We start from the raw sequence: 12,500 nt of genomic DNA, 5'->3' as shown, positions 1-12,500 counted from the left end.
GTGATGGACTGATGGAGTGATGGAGTGAGGAAGTGAGGAAGTGATGGAGTGATGGACTGAGGGAGTGATGGACTGAGGGAGTGATGGACTGAGGAAGTGATGCACTGATGGAGTGAGGGAGTGATGGAGTGATGGACTGAGGGAGTGATGGAGTGAGGGAGTGATGGAATGATGGAGTGAGGGAGTGATGGAGTGATGGACTGAGGGAGTGATGGAATGATGGAGTGATGGACTGAGGGAGTGATGGACTGAGGGAGTGATGGACTGAGGGAGTGAGGGAGTGATGGACTGAGGGAGTGATGGACTGAGGGAGTGATGGAGTGATGGACTGAGGGAGTGATGGACTGATGGAGTGATGGAGTGATGGACTGAGGGAGTGATGGACTGAGGGAGTGATGGAGTGAGGGAGTGATGGACTGAGGGAGTGATGGACTGATGGAGTGATGGAGTGATGGACTGAGGGAGTGATGGACTGATGGAGTGATGGAGTGATGGACTGAGGGAGTGATGGACTGAGGGAGTGATGGAATGATGGAGTGAGGGAGTGATGGACTGAGGGAGTGATGGAGTGATGGACTGAGGAAGTGATGGACTGAGGGAGTGATGGACTGATGGAGTGATGGAGTGAGGAAGTGATGGAGTGAGGGACTGAGGGAGTGATGGACTGAGGAAGTGATGCACTGATGGAGTGAGGGAGTGATGGAGTGATGGACTGAGGGAGTGATGGAGTGAGGGAGTGATGGAATGATGGAGTGAGGGAGTGATGGAGTGAGGGAGTGATGGAGTGATGGACTGAGGGAGTGATGGAATGATGGAGTGATGGACTGAGGGAGTGATGGACTGAGGGAGTGATGGACTGAGGGAGTGATGGAGTCACGGAGTGATGGACTGAGGGAGTGAGGGAGTGATGGACTGAGGGAGTGATGGACTGAGGGAGTGATGGACTGATGGAGTGATGGAGTGATGGACTGAGGGAGTGATGGACTGAGGGAGTGATGGAATGATGGAGTGAGGGAGTGATGGAGTGAGGGAGTGATGGACTGAGGGAGTGATGGACTGAGGGAGTGATGGACTGAGGAAGTGATGGAATGATGGAGTGAGGGAGTGATGGAGTGATGGAGTGAGGGAGTGATGGACTGAGGGAGTGATGGACTGAGGGAGTGATGGACTGATGGAGTGATGGAGTGATGGACTGAGGGAGTGATGGACTGAGGGAGTGATGGAATGATGGAGTGATGGACTGATGGAGTGATGGAATGATGGAGTGAGGGACTGATGGAGTGATGGAGTGATGGACTGAGGGAGTGATGGACTGAGGGAGTGATGGAATGATGGAGTGAGGGAGTGATGGAGTGAGGGAGTGATGGACTGAGGGAGTGATGGACTGAGGAAGTGATGCACTGATGGAGTGAGGGAGTGATGGAGTGATGGACTGAGGGAGTGATGGAGTGAGGGAGTGATGGAATGATGGAGTGAGGGAGTGATGGAGTGATGGAGTGATGGACTGAGGGAGTGATGGAATGATGGAGTGATGGACTGAGGGAGTGATGGACTGAGGGAGTGATGGACTGAGGGAGTGATGGAGTCACGGAGTGATGGACTGAGGGAGTGAGGGAGTGATGGAGTGAGGGAGTGATGGTGTGATGGAGTGATGGAGTGAGGAAGTGATGGAGTGATGAGTGAGGGAGTGAGGAAGTGATGGAGTGATGGAGTGAGGAAGTGATGGAGTGATGGACTGATGGAGTGATGGACTGAGGGATTGATGGAGTGAGGAAGTGATGGACTGAGGGAGTGATGGACTGAGGGAGTGATGGAGTGAGGGAGTGATGGAGTGAGGAAGTGATGGAGTGAGGAAGAGATGGAGTGATGGACTGATGGACTGAGGGAGTGATGGAGTGAGGGAGTGATGGAGTGAGGGAGTGATGGTGTGATGGAGTGAGGAAGTGATGGAGTGAGGGAGTGAGGGAGTGATGGAGTGATGGAGTGAGGGAGTGATGGAGTGATGGACTGAGGGAGTGATGGACTGAGGGAGTGATGGAGTGATGGAGTGAGGAAGTGATGGAGTGATGGAGTGAGGGAGTGATGGAGTGAGGGAGTGATGGACTGAGGGAGTGAGGGAGTGATGGACTGAGGAAGTGATGGAGTGAGGGAGTAATGGACTGAGGGAGTGATGGACTGAGGGAGTGATGGAGTGATGGACTGAGGGAGTGATGGACTGAGGAAGTGATGGAGTGATGGACTAATGGAGTGAGGGAGTGATGGAGTGAGGGAGTGATGGAGTGATGGACTGAGGGAGTGTTGGACTGATGGACTGAGGGAGTGATGGACTGAGGAAGTGATGGAGTGAGGGAGTGATGGACTGAGGGAGTGATGGACTGAGGGAGTGATGGACTGATGGACCGAGGAAGTGATGGAGTGATGGACTGATGGAGTGAGGGAGTGATGGAGTGATGGACTGAGGGAGTGATGGACTGAGGGAGTGATGGACTGATGGACTGAGGGAGTGAGGAAGTGATGGAGTGAGGAAGTGATTGAGTGAGGAAGTGATGCAGTGATGGACTGAGGGAGTGATGGACTGAGGGAGTCATGGACTGAGGGAGTGATGGACTGAGGGAGTGAGGGAGTGATGGTGTGATGGAGTGAGGAAGTGGTGGAGTGAGGAAGTGATGGAGTGATGAGTGAGGAAGTGATGGAGTGATGGAGTGAGGAAGTGATGGACTGATGGAGTGAGGGAGTGATGGAGTGAGGGAGTGATGGAGTGAGGGAGTGATGGACTGAGGGAGTGATGGAGTGAGGAAGTGATGGAGTGAGGGAGTGATGGAGTGAGGGAGTGATGGAGTGATGGAGTGAGGGAGTGATGGAGTGAGGGAGTGATGGAGTGATGGTGTGATGGAGTGAGGAAGCGATGGAGTGATGGACTGAGGGAGTGATGGAGTGAGGGAGTGATGGAGTGAGGGAGTGATGGTGTGATGGAGTGATCGAGTGAGGGAGTGATGGAGTGAGGGAGTGATGGACTGAGGGAGTGATGGACTGAGGGAGTGATGGACTAAGGGAGTGATGGACTGAGGGAGTGAGGGAGTGATGGAGTGAGGGAGTGATGGAGTGATGGACTGAGGGAGCGATGGAGCGATGGAGTGATGGAGCGATGGAGTGAGGGAGTGATGGAGTGATGGACTGAGGGAACGATGGAGTGATGGAGTGAGGGAGTGAGGGAGTGATGGAGCGATGGAGTGATGGAGCGATGGAGTGAGGAGGGAGTGATGGACTGAGGGAGTGATGGACTGAGGGAGTGATGGAGTGAGGGAGTGAGGGAGTGATGGACTGAGGGAGTGATGGACTGAGGGAGTGATGGACTGATGGAGTGAGGGAGTGATGGACTGAGGGAGTGATGGAGTGATGGACTGAGGGAGTGATGGAGTGAGGGAGTGATGGAGTGAGGGAGTGATGGAGTGAGGGAGCGATGGAGTGAGGGAGCGATGGAGTGAGGGAGCGATGGAGTGACGGAGTGATGGACTGAGGGAGTGATGGTCTGAGGGAGCGATGGAGTGATGGACTGAGGGAGTGATGGAGTGAGGGAGCGATGGAGTGAGGGAGCGATGGAGTGAGGGAGTGATGGAGTGAGTGAGTGATGGAGCGATGGAGTGAGGAGGGAGCGATGGAGTGAGGAGGGAGTGATGGACTGAGGGAGTGATGGACTGAGGGAGTGATGGACTGAGGGAGTGATGGACTGATGGAGTGATGGAGTGAGGGAGTGATGGACTGAGGGAGTGATGGACTGAGGGAGTGATGGACTGAGGGAGTGATGGACTGAGGGAGTGATGGACTGAGGGAGTGATGGAGTGAGGGAGTGATGGAGTGAGGGAGTGATGGAGTGATGGAGTGAGGGAGTGATGGGCTGAGGGAGTGATGGACTGAGGCAGTGATGGACTGAGGGAGGGATGGAGTGAGGGAGTGATGGACTGAGGGAGTGATGGACTGAGGGAGTGATGGAGTGAGGGAGTGATGGACTGAGGGAGTGATGGACTGAGGGAGTGATGGACTGAGGGAGTGATGGACTGAGGGAGTGATGGAGTGAGGGAGTGATGGACTAAGGGAGTGAGGGAGTGATGGAGTGAGGGAGCGATGGAGTGATGGGCTGAGGGAGTGATGGACTGAGGGAGTGATGGAGTGATGGACTAAGGGAGTGAGGGAGTGAGGGAGTGATGGGCTGAGGCAGTGATGGACTGAGGGAGTGATGGAGTGAGGGAGTGATGGAGTGAGGGAGTGATGGGCTGAGGGAGTGATGGAGTGAGGGAGTGATGGAGTGAGGGAGTGATGGAGTGAGGGACTGATGGACTAAGGGAGTGAGGGAGTGATGGAGTGAGGGAGTGAGGGACTGATGGACTAAGGGAGTGAGGGAGTGATGGGCTGAGGCAGTGATGGATTGAGGGAGTGATGGAGTGATGGAGTGAGGGAGTGAGGGAGTGATGGAGTGATGGACTGGAGCAGTGAGGGAGTGATGGGCTGAGGGAGTGATGGACTGAGGGAGTGATGGACTGAGGGAGTGATGGACTGAGGGAGTGATGGAGTGAGGGAGTGATGGAGTGAGGGAGTGATGGACTAAGGGAGTGATGGGCTGAGGCAGTGATGGACTGAGGGAGTGATGGAGTGAGGGAGTGATGGACTAAGGGAGTGATGGGCTGAGGCAGTGATGGAGTGAGGGAGTGATGGAGTGAACTGAGGGAGTGATGGACTGAGGGTGTGATGGACTGAGGGAGTGATGGACTGAGGGAGTGATGGACTGAGGGAGTGATGGAGTGATGGACTAAGGGAGTGATGGACTAAGGGAGTGATGGGCTAAGGGAGTGATGGGCTGAGGGAGTGATGGGCTGAGGGAGTGATGGGCTGAGGGAGTGATGGGCTGAGGGAGTGATGGACTAAGGGAGTGATGGACTAAGGGAGTGATGGGCTGAGGGAGTGATGGGCTGAGGCAGTGATGGACTGAGGGAGTGAGGGAGTGATGGAGTGAGGGAGTGATGGACTGAGGGAGTGATGGACTGAGGGAGTGATGGACTGAGGGAGTGATGGACTGAGGGAGTGATGGACTGAGGGAGTGATGGACTGAGGGAGTGATGGAGTGAGGGAGTGATGGAGTGAGGGAGTGATGGGCTGAGGCAGTGATGGACTGAGGGAGTGATGGAGTGAGGGAGTGATGGAGTGAGGGAGTGAGGGAGTGATGGAGTGATGGGCTGAGGCAGTGATGGGCTGAGGCAGTGATGGACTGAGGGAGTGATGGAGTGAGGGAGTGATGGACTGAGGGAGTGATGGACTGAGGGAGTGAGGGAGTGAGGGAGTGATGGGCTGAGGCAGTGATGGACTGAGGGAGTGATGGAGTGAGGGAGTGATGGACTGAGGGAGTGATGGAGTGAGGGAGTGAGGGAGTGATGGACTTAGGGAGTGATGGAGTGAGGGAGTGATGGACTGAGGGAGTGATGGAGTGATGGAGTGAGGGAGTGATGGACTGAGGGAGTGATGGACTTAGGGAGTGAGGGAGTGATGGAGTGATGGAGTGAGGGAGTGATGGACTTAGGGAGTGAGGGAGTGATGGAGTGAGGGAGTGATGGAGTGAGGGAGTGATGGACTTAGGGAGTGAGGGAGTGATGGAGTGAGGGAGTGATGGAGTCATGGAGTGAGGGAGTGATGGACTGAGGGAGTGATGGACTTAGGGAGTGAGGGAGTGATGGAGTGATGGAGTGAGGGAGTGATGGACTTAGGGAGTGAGGGAGTGATGGAGTGATGGAGTGAGGGAGTGATGGACTTAGGGAGTGAGGGAGTGATGGAGTGAGGGAGTGATGGAGTGATGAAGTGAGGGAGTGAGGGAGTGATGGACTTAGGGAGTGAGGGAGTGATGGAGTGATGGAGTGAGGGAGGAGACGCACCTTGAAGAGTCGAGGGAAGATGTTAGCCGGCTGACCGCGGATCACGAACAGACGAGAGTTGAGTTTACGAAGACTAGAGTCCAGATCCTCCAGACACTGCAGCAGAAACCTGTAACACACACACCACAGGACATGAGTAATAACACACACCACAGGACATGTGTGCGAGCGTGTCTGTGTGTGTGTGTGTGTGTGTGTGACTATGCGTTCACACGAGACGCGAATAGAGCGTCAAATTCGCGCCTGCCGCATCTAGTCATACGCTTGAACACTTTGAATCCATTTGCGCGTCAAGAGCGAAATTGACGCGTGTCAATTTCGCTTCAAACTTTTGTTTTTTATGCGCATCAATTTCGCTCTTGACGCGCGAATGGATTCAAAGTGTTCAGGCGTATGACTAGACGCGGAGGCGAAATCTGTTGGCGGCCATCTTTTTACAAGACGGCTGATGTTGATCGAGCATTCATCGAGAGAGTCAATACAAAATGAATGTCTCGTATATTAAAATCAAGTTTTTATGTGATAAAATATTTACTTCACCACGTAACAGCAGCAAGCAGGCTGCTGATTGGTTAACGAACTGACGCAGAAGTTCAGATTTTTCAACTTGCATCAAACGCATGAATGCACAAAAAGCACAAAATAAAATTATTTGCGCGTAACGCGCCAGACGCTCAATTCGCGCGAATGAGGTGAATTCGCGTCTGCCGCACTCTGCGCCTCTTTCGCGCCGCAGGAATTTTTTACGCACGTAACGCGTCTTTACATTGACTTAACATTGAAATCACTCGCGCCAGACGCTCTATTCGCGTCCGGTGTGAACGCACCATGAGAGTGTGTGAGTGTGTGTGTGTGTGTCCCTCACCTCCACCTGTTGACGCCCAGATTGGAGGCCCCGGCGAACCAGGGGTCCAGGAAGTAAACGCAGCGCAGTGATTGGGCGCCGCGCAGGGCCTCCAGCAGCGCCGGGTTGTCATGGAGACGGAGGCCCTTACGGAACCAGTGGACGGAGTTGATGGAGGACATGATCGGGTCTTTCCCTGAAACATCATCATAAACTGATCACAATCACATGACCAGTCAACATATATATATATATGAAGATCTTAAATATTATTAATATTATTATTATCATTATCACACCCCTATATCACAATTAATCTTATGACCAGACAACATATATTTATAAAGATCTTAAATATTATTAATATTATTATTATTATTATCACACCCCTATATCACAATTAATCACATGACCAGACAACATATATTTATAAAGGTCTTATATATTATTATTATTATTATCATCATCATCATCATCATCATCATCATCATCATCATCACATTAAATTAATAGCCTAATACTAGAAGGCTGTTTATTATTATTATTATTATTATCAATAATAATAATACTGTAAATGAATACATGAAGACTGTTATTATTATTACTATTATTATCATCATTCACATTAAATTAATAATACTTTAAGCATTTTTTAATGTAATGTGTTAATAAAAAAATGCTTGTTTTCAGTTATAATAATTAATTAAATGTAAATAATATTGCGTAATAATCTACTACTAAACATAGTATTATTAGCATAGAAATATACTAAACATCAGTGGTCATTTAATTAACTGCGATATGAGAGTGTATGTTAAGTTTATTTATTATATTATATTTAATTACATGTTTAATAATATTCAAATCAAGTATTAGTGTAATTTAAAAATCTACAATTGTTATTGTATTGTGTTAATGATAATTATTGATAATAATACTTGTTAATAATAACAATAATAAACACTTGAATGCGTTTTAATTTATTTTTTAATAAAAATATTGATACTACTACTACTAATATTTATATTTAACTGTACACTAGTATATGTATAAAGCATCATGATACATTTATACATGTATTATACTATTTTATAAATTATTACACTTTAGATTTATTATTGGTTTATTAGCATTTAATTAAAGTTTAATCTTTTACACATTAAATTAAAAAAGTCTTCAAGTGTTATTAATTGAATGTGTTGATGATCATGATGATGATTATGATAATTATTGATAATAATAATACTTGTTGAAGGCTGTTTTATTGTATTAATAATAACTTTAATAAATACTTCAAGCTGTTTTAATTTTATTATTAATAATAATAATTATGCTACTAATACTAACAATAATATAATATTAATATTTCTACTATTTGATATATTATTATGCTTTTGATTTATTATTTTATTAAAATAAAATTATGAAAAAATGCAATAATATTTCACCTTTAATTACTTTTACATAACAAAATGAAACAAAAACAATAAAGCAGTTTCCAGATTAAAACATAAAAGACATTGCAGACATTATCACCATACGTTTTACATATAATTTTAAAATGTCGAATAATTGGACCCTCAGTCATTCAATTGGGTCACTTACATCATCAAATATCACAAAAACAATATAAATAAACAAAAGGTTTAGGTTTGAATACAGCTGTGTGTGTTTTTAACAAATGGGTCATGGATTCGGTTTTTATGTAACCTTTATGTCGAGTTTATATTCGATAAATTCATGAAATATCATCAGACTGTAAGAGCAGACTTACCTGAGCCGGCACAAATGCAGTGAAATGATTTTATGTGAGTTCCAGTGATATTTTCATGTCAGTTTTAATAAATATGTCCGTAGAATCACTGCAGAACTGCTCAGATCAATGAACTCCAGTCACACAGAGCCGGGGCAAATCAGCACAGTTTCATAACGTTTCTGCGCACTGCGCATGCGCCAACCGCAGTGACGCCAGCGCGAGCACAGACACCATCAAACTAGATATACCCCCCAGCTTAATATATAATGTTTTAAGGGTTGTAAAGATAGATGAGCGGCTAGGGACCTCTAAATGTTTATGTTCCCGTGTAAATACTGATCAAAAGTCTCTTTGATATTAACTGTATAATATTGAGCACTTAAAACGATGTTTATTCTATAATTCTACATCTATGCTGCCTGTGAGCTGTCTCGATAGGTCACGCCGCCCGTGCCCTAAATATGGAGGCCGCTCATTGGTCCGCATTAGATTGACGTCAAAGGATCCCTCTCACGTTTATGCGGCGTGGATGTACAGAGCTTTTCAAATTACTTCGAATGACTTTGAACATTAAATACGGTTTAGAATTATTTTAAAATGCAGTCCGGCCGTTCAGTTGGCATTTATGTCCACTAACGATGGTGTAACAACCGAATTTCCGAGGAACCCTTGCCCCGCCTTATTCCCTGATCCGGTCTCTGATTGGTCGCGTCCTCAGAATCCCGGATAATCACGGGCGCGACTCCATAGTGCGCCATTGTGGATCTGAACGCGCGGTTTCAGAACACCAATGGAAAAAACTGTTGAACAGCAGGAAACTGTTGCCTTCTAACGGAAAACTCTTGAGACGCTCACCTTTTTTATCATAGCAATCTTATTTACGAAGTAATTTCGTATTATACTTAAAATAAAATTTCTTCATATGTTGATACAGATGCATTTATAAGATATTAATTTTGAAACTTTTGAAATGTTAGCTGTTTAATAAAACAGTTTGAGGAGTAACACTGTCGTAGTTCAAATGTATTGCAGAACTGAATGCGGTTTTGTGGCAAATAAAGTACAAACAAATATACAAACTTGTATATTGTAATATTTTGCTGCTGCAACACTGTAACTCTCGTTTTTTTTTTTATTATACTTTAGATTTAATGACAAAGTGGCACATTAGTCTGTTTAATAAGACCAACCAAAAAGTAATTTTTATTAAAATGATCAATGAAAGATATTTTTCTGGAAAGCGTGGTGCTGTTAGTATTTAGGCGTAAACTCTAAATTGTTTCTTGATTTTCTGGTGGTTTTGTTCAGGCGCTCCGCGGGGCACTTTGTTTTGGGGTCCTTCTTCGCAGCTACGCGTCAGTCGCGCTGCAGTCGCTCATCGGGAATGCTGTAATATTTTCAGTTTCTGCAGATTTTTCGTTCATATTTTAATTTCTCTCTTCGCTGATCACCGAGCTTGTGTTGGTGTAGCAGCAGAGATGAATCTGGAGCTGCTCGGTGAGATCTGCGGTCTCTGCGTCTGTTAGCCCAGCGCTACCTTCTGCTAGCCGTCTTTCAATGTTTATAAACACTCAATGGAAACTAATAAGCAACTTATCGATCATTATTGTAACTAATATTTATATGAAACTTGTTATTTCGGGACTCCTTTATTTATGTCTGTTATTATATACACCTTTCAGTTCTGCTGTTAAATGACCTGTCAGATTGATAAACATTCAGTAGTGTATTATTATAGTTATGCGGATTATGTAAATTCATTTAATGGGAATGTTGATGTTAAATACCATTGTTTTCTATTTTACAGAGTCGTTCGGGCAGAATTATCCAGAGGTACAGCAACTCTCTAAATATATTACCTGTGTGTGTGTGTGTGTGTGTGTGTGTGTGTGTGTGTGTGTGTGTGTGTGTGTGTGTGTGAGAGAGAGAGAGAGAGAGAGTGTGTGTGTGTGTGTGTGTCGTTCACCTGTGTTTCTTTCCTTTAGTTTGATGAAGACTGCTATATATATATATATATGTGTGTGTGTGTGTGTGTGTGTGTGTGTGTGTGTGTGTGCAGGAGGCCGATGGCACCCTGGACTGCATCAGTATGGCTCTGACCTGCACCTTTAACCGCTGGGGAACTCTCCTCGCCGTCGGCTGCAACGACGGACGCATCGTCATCTGGGACTTTCTGACGCGAGGAATCGCCAAAATCATCAGCGCACACATACACCCCGTCTGCTCACTCAGGTACACACACACACACACACACACACACACATACACCCCGTCTGCTCACTCAGGTACACACACACACACACACACACACACACACACACACACATACACCCCGTCTGCTCACTCAGGTACACACACACACACACACACACACACACACACACACACACTCTCTCAGTGGTTGATCAGTGTGTGTTGTGCTTCAGCTGGAGCAGAGATGGACATAAGCTGGTCAGCGCCTCCACTGACACACACACACACACACACACACACACACACACTCTCTCTCAGTGGTTGATCAGTGTGTGTTGTGCTTCAGCTGGAGCAGAGATGGACATAAGCTGGTCAGCGCCTCCACTGACACACACACACACACACACACACACACACACACACACACACACACACACACACACACACACACTCTCTCTCAGTGGTTGATCAGTGTGTGTTGTGCTTCAGCTGGAGCAGAGATGGACATAAGCTGGTCAGCGCCTCCACTGACACACACACACACACACACACACACACACACACACACACACACACACACACACACACACACTCTCTCTCAGTGGTTGATCAGTGTGTGTTGTGCTTCAGCTGGAGCAGAGATGGACATAAGCTGGTCAGCGCCTCCACTGATAACATCGTGTCCCAGTGGGACGTCCTGACGGGAGACTGTGACCAGCGCTTCCGCTTCCCGTCGCCCATCCTCAAGCTGCAGTACCACCCCAGAGACATGTGAGTGACATCACTTCCTGTGCGTCAGAAGGCAAAATGTTTATTTGTAAGTTTAAAAAGATAACATAAAAATACTAAACCATGCTAAACTATTCTTTTTATTATTATTTTAGTTAATTATAATATTATTGTTAGTTATTTTACAAATATAATTAAAATAAATATCTAAAAATAAGAAATAGTAAGAATAAACAATGATTTCTTATTATTTATTTATTTATTTATTTATAATAATAAGATGATCAGCGTGATTAAAAACTAGTTTCATTTTGTGTTCATTTTTTTAAATAAGTTTGCTCTTAGTTATTTGATGCTATAAAAACAGGAATGTGACATCATAATTGACAGCTGTGATTGACAGCTTCACTGAGGCACCAAATTACTTTTTTGGGGGATTTTGGGAGGAGATTGGAGCTTCAATTTTAATTTCAATGTCCATAACTGTTTATTTCACACAGTAAACTCTGTTCTAACTGTTTCTACGGGTGTGTGTGTGTGTGTGTGTGTGTGTGTGTGTGTGTGTGTGTGTGTGTGTGTGTGTGTGTGTGTGTGTGTGTGTGTGTGTGTGTGTGTGTGTGTGTGTGTGTGTGATTGAGGGTGGGGCTTTGATATAAGCTACACTTCACATTCACTAGTCCAGTCTCCTTCGTTTATACAGCGCTTTAACTATAGAGATGTTTCACAGCAGCTTTACAGTGATAATAGGAGATTACAGTAACAGAGATTGTTTCGGCTTTACAGCAGATCTAGAATAAAGTTATTGTCCAGATAAAGTTAGATTCACAACTGACCAGAATCAGCGCCATATTAGAGCTTCACTTTCACCCATGGGCGTCGTCCATCTTTTCTACATTGTATGACTTGCGTGTGTGTGTGTGTTTCAGGGATAAAGTGCTGGTGTGTCCGATGAAGTCTGCGCCGGTCCTGCTCACGCTGTCCGACTCCAAACACGTGGTTCTGCCCGTCGACGACGACTCGGATCTGAACGTGGTGGCGGCTTTCGACCGGCGCGGGGAAT

The 12,500-nt window shown here is 46.3% G+C and overlaps 2 protein-coding genes across 7 annotated transcripts in view; one reads left to right on the top strand and one right to left on the bottom strand.

The window, feature by feature from the left end:
* cry3b (cryptochrome circadian regulator 3b) overlaps positions 1-8,706 on the bottom strand; it is a 20,337-nt gene extending 11,631 nt beyond the window's left edge. For 2 of the 4 annotated variants that reach the window (XM_077225815.1, XM_077225814.1), the window contains exons 1-3: positions 8,537-8,688; positions 6,784-6,958; positions 5,919-6,027 (exon numbers count right to left, since the gene is read on the bottom strand). In XM_077225815.1, coding sequence (XP_077081930.1) covers positions 5,919-6,027; positions 6,784-6,944 — 270 coding nt within the window. In that variant the 5' untranslated portion in view covers positions 6,945-6,958; positions 8,537-8,688. Of the gene's footprint in view, positions 1-5,918; positions 6,028-6,783; positions 6,959-8,536 lie in introns of all 4 variants that reach the window. The other 2 variants (XM_077225816.1, XM_077225813.1) reach the window with 2 other exon arrangements.
* Positions 8,707-9,809: 1,103 nt separating this feature from the next.
* Positions 9,810-12,500, top strand: part of rbbp5 (retinoblastoma binding protein 5) — a 21,860-nt gene continuing 19,169 nt past the window's right edge. Inside the window, exons 1-5 of one of the 3 annotated variants that reach the window (XM_077225802.1) lie at positions 9,810-10,015; positions 10,326-10,351; positions 10,578-10,750; positions 11,342-11,482; positions 12,367-12,500. The exon at positions 12,367-12,500 is cut by the window's right edge and continues 29 nt beyond it. In XM_077225802.1, the coding sequence (XP_077081917.1) occupies positions 9,997-10,015; positions 10,326-10,351; positions 10,578-10,750; positions 11,342-11,482; positions 12,367-12,500 (493 nt within the window). In that variant the 5' untranslated portion in view covers positions 9,810-9,996. Of the gene's footprint in view, positions 10,016-10,325; positions 10,352-10,577; positions 10,751-10,844; positions 10,867-11,341; positions 11,483-12,366 lie in introns of those variants that run through there. The other 2 variants (XM_077225804.1, XM_077225803.1) reach the window with 2 other exon arrangements.

Source organism: Siphateles boraxobius, unplaced genomic scaffold, assembly GCF_051911475.1.
Source record: "Siphateles boraxobius isolate OS27281-9 unplaced genomic scaffold, OSU_SipBor_1 13, whole genome shotgun sequence".
NCBI classification, from domain to species: domain Eukaryota; kingdom Metazoa; phylum Chordata; class Actinopteri; order Cypriniformes; family Leuciscidae; genus Siphateles; species Siphateles boraxobius.
Note: the sequence above shows the minus strand (reverse complement) of the source record. Positions and strands in the feature narration are given on the sequence as shown.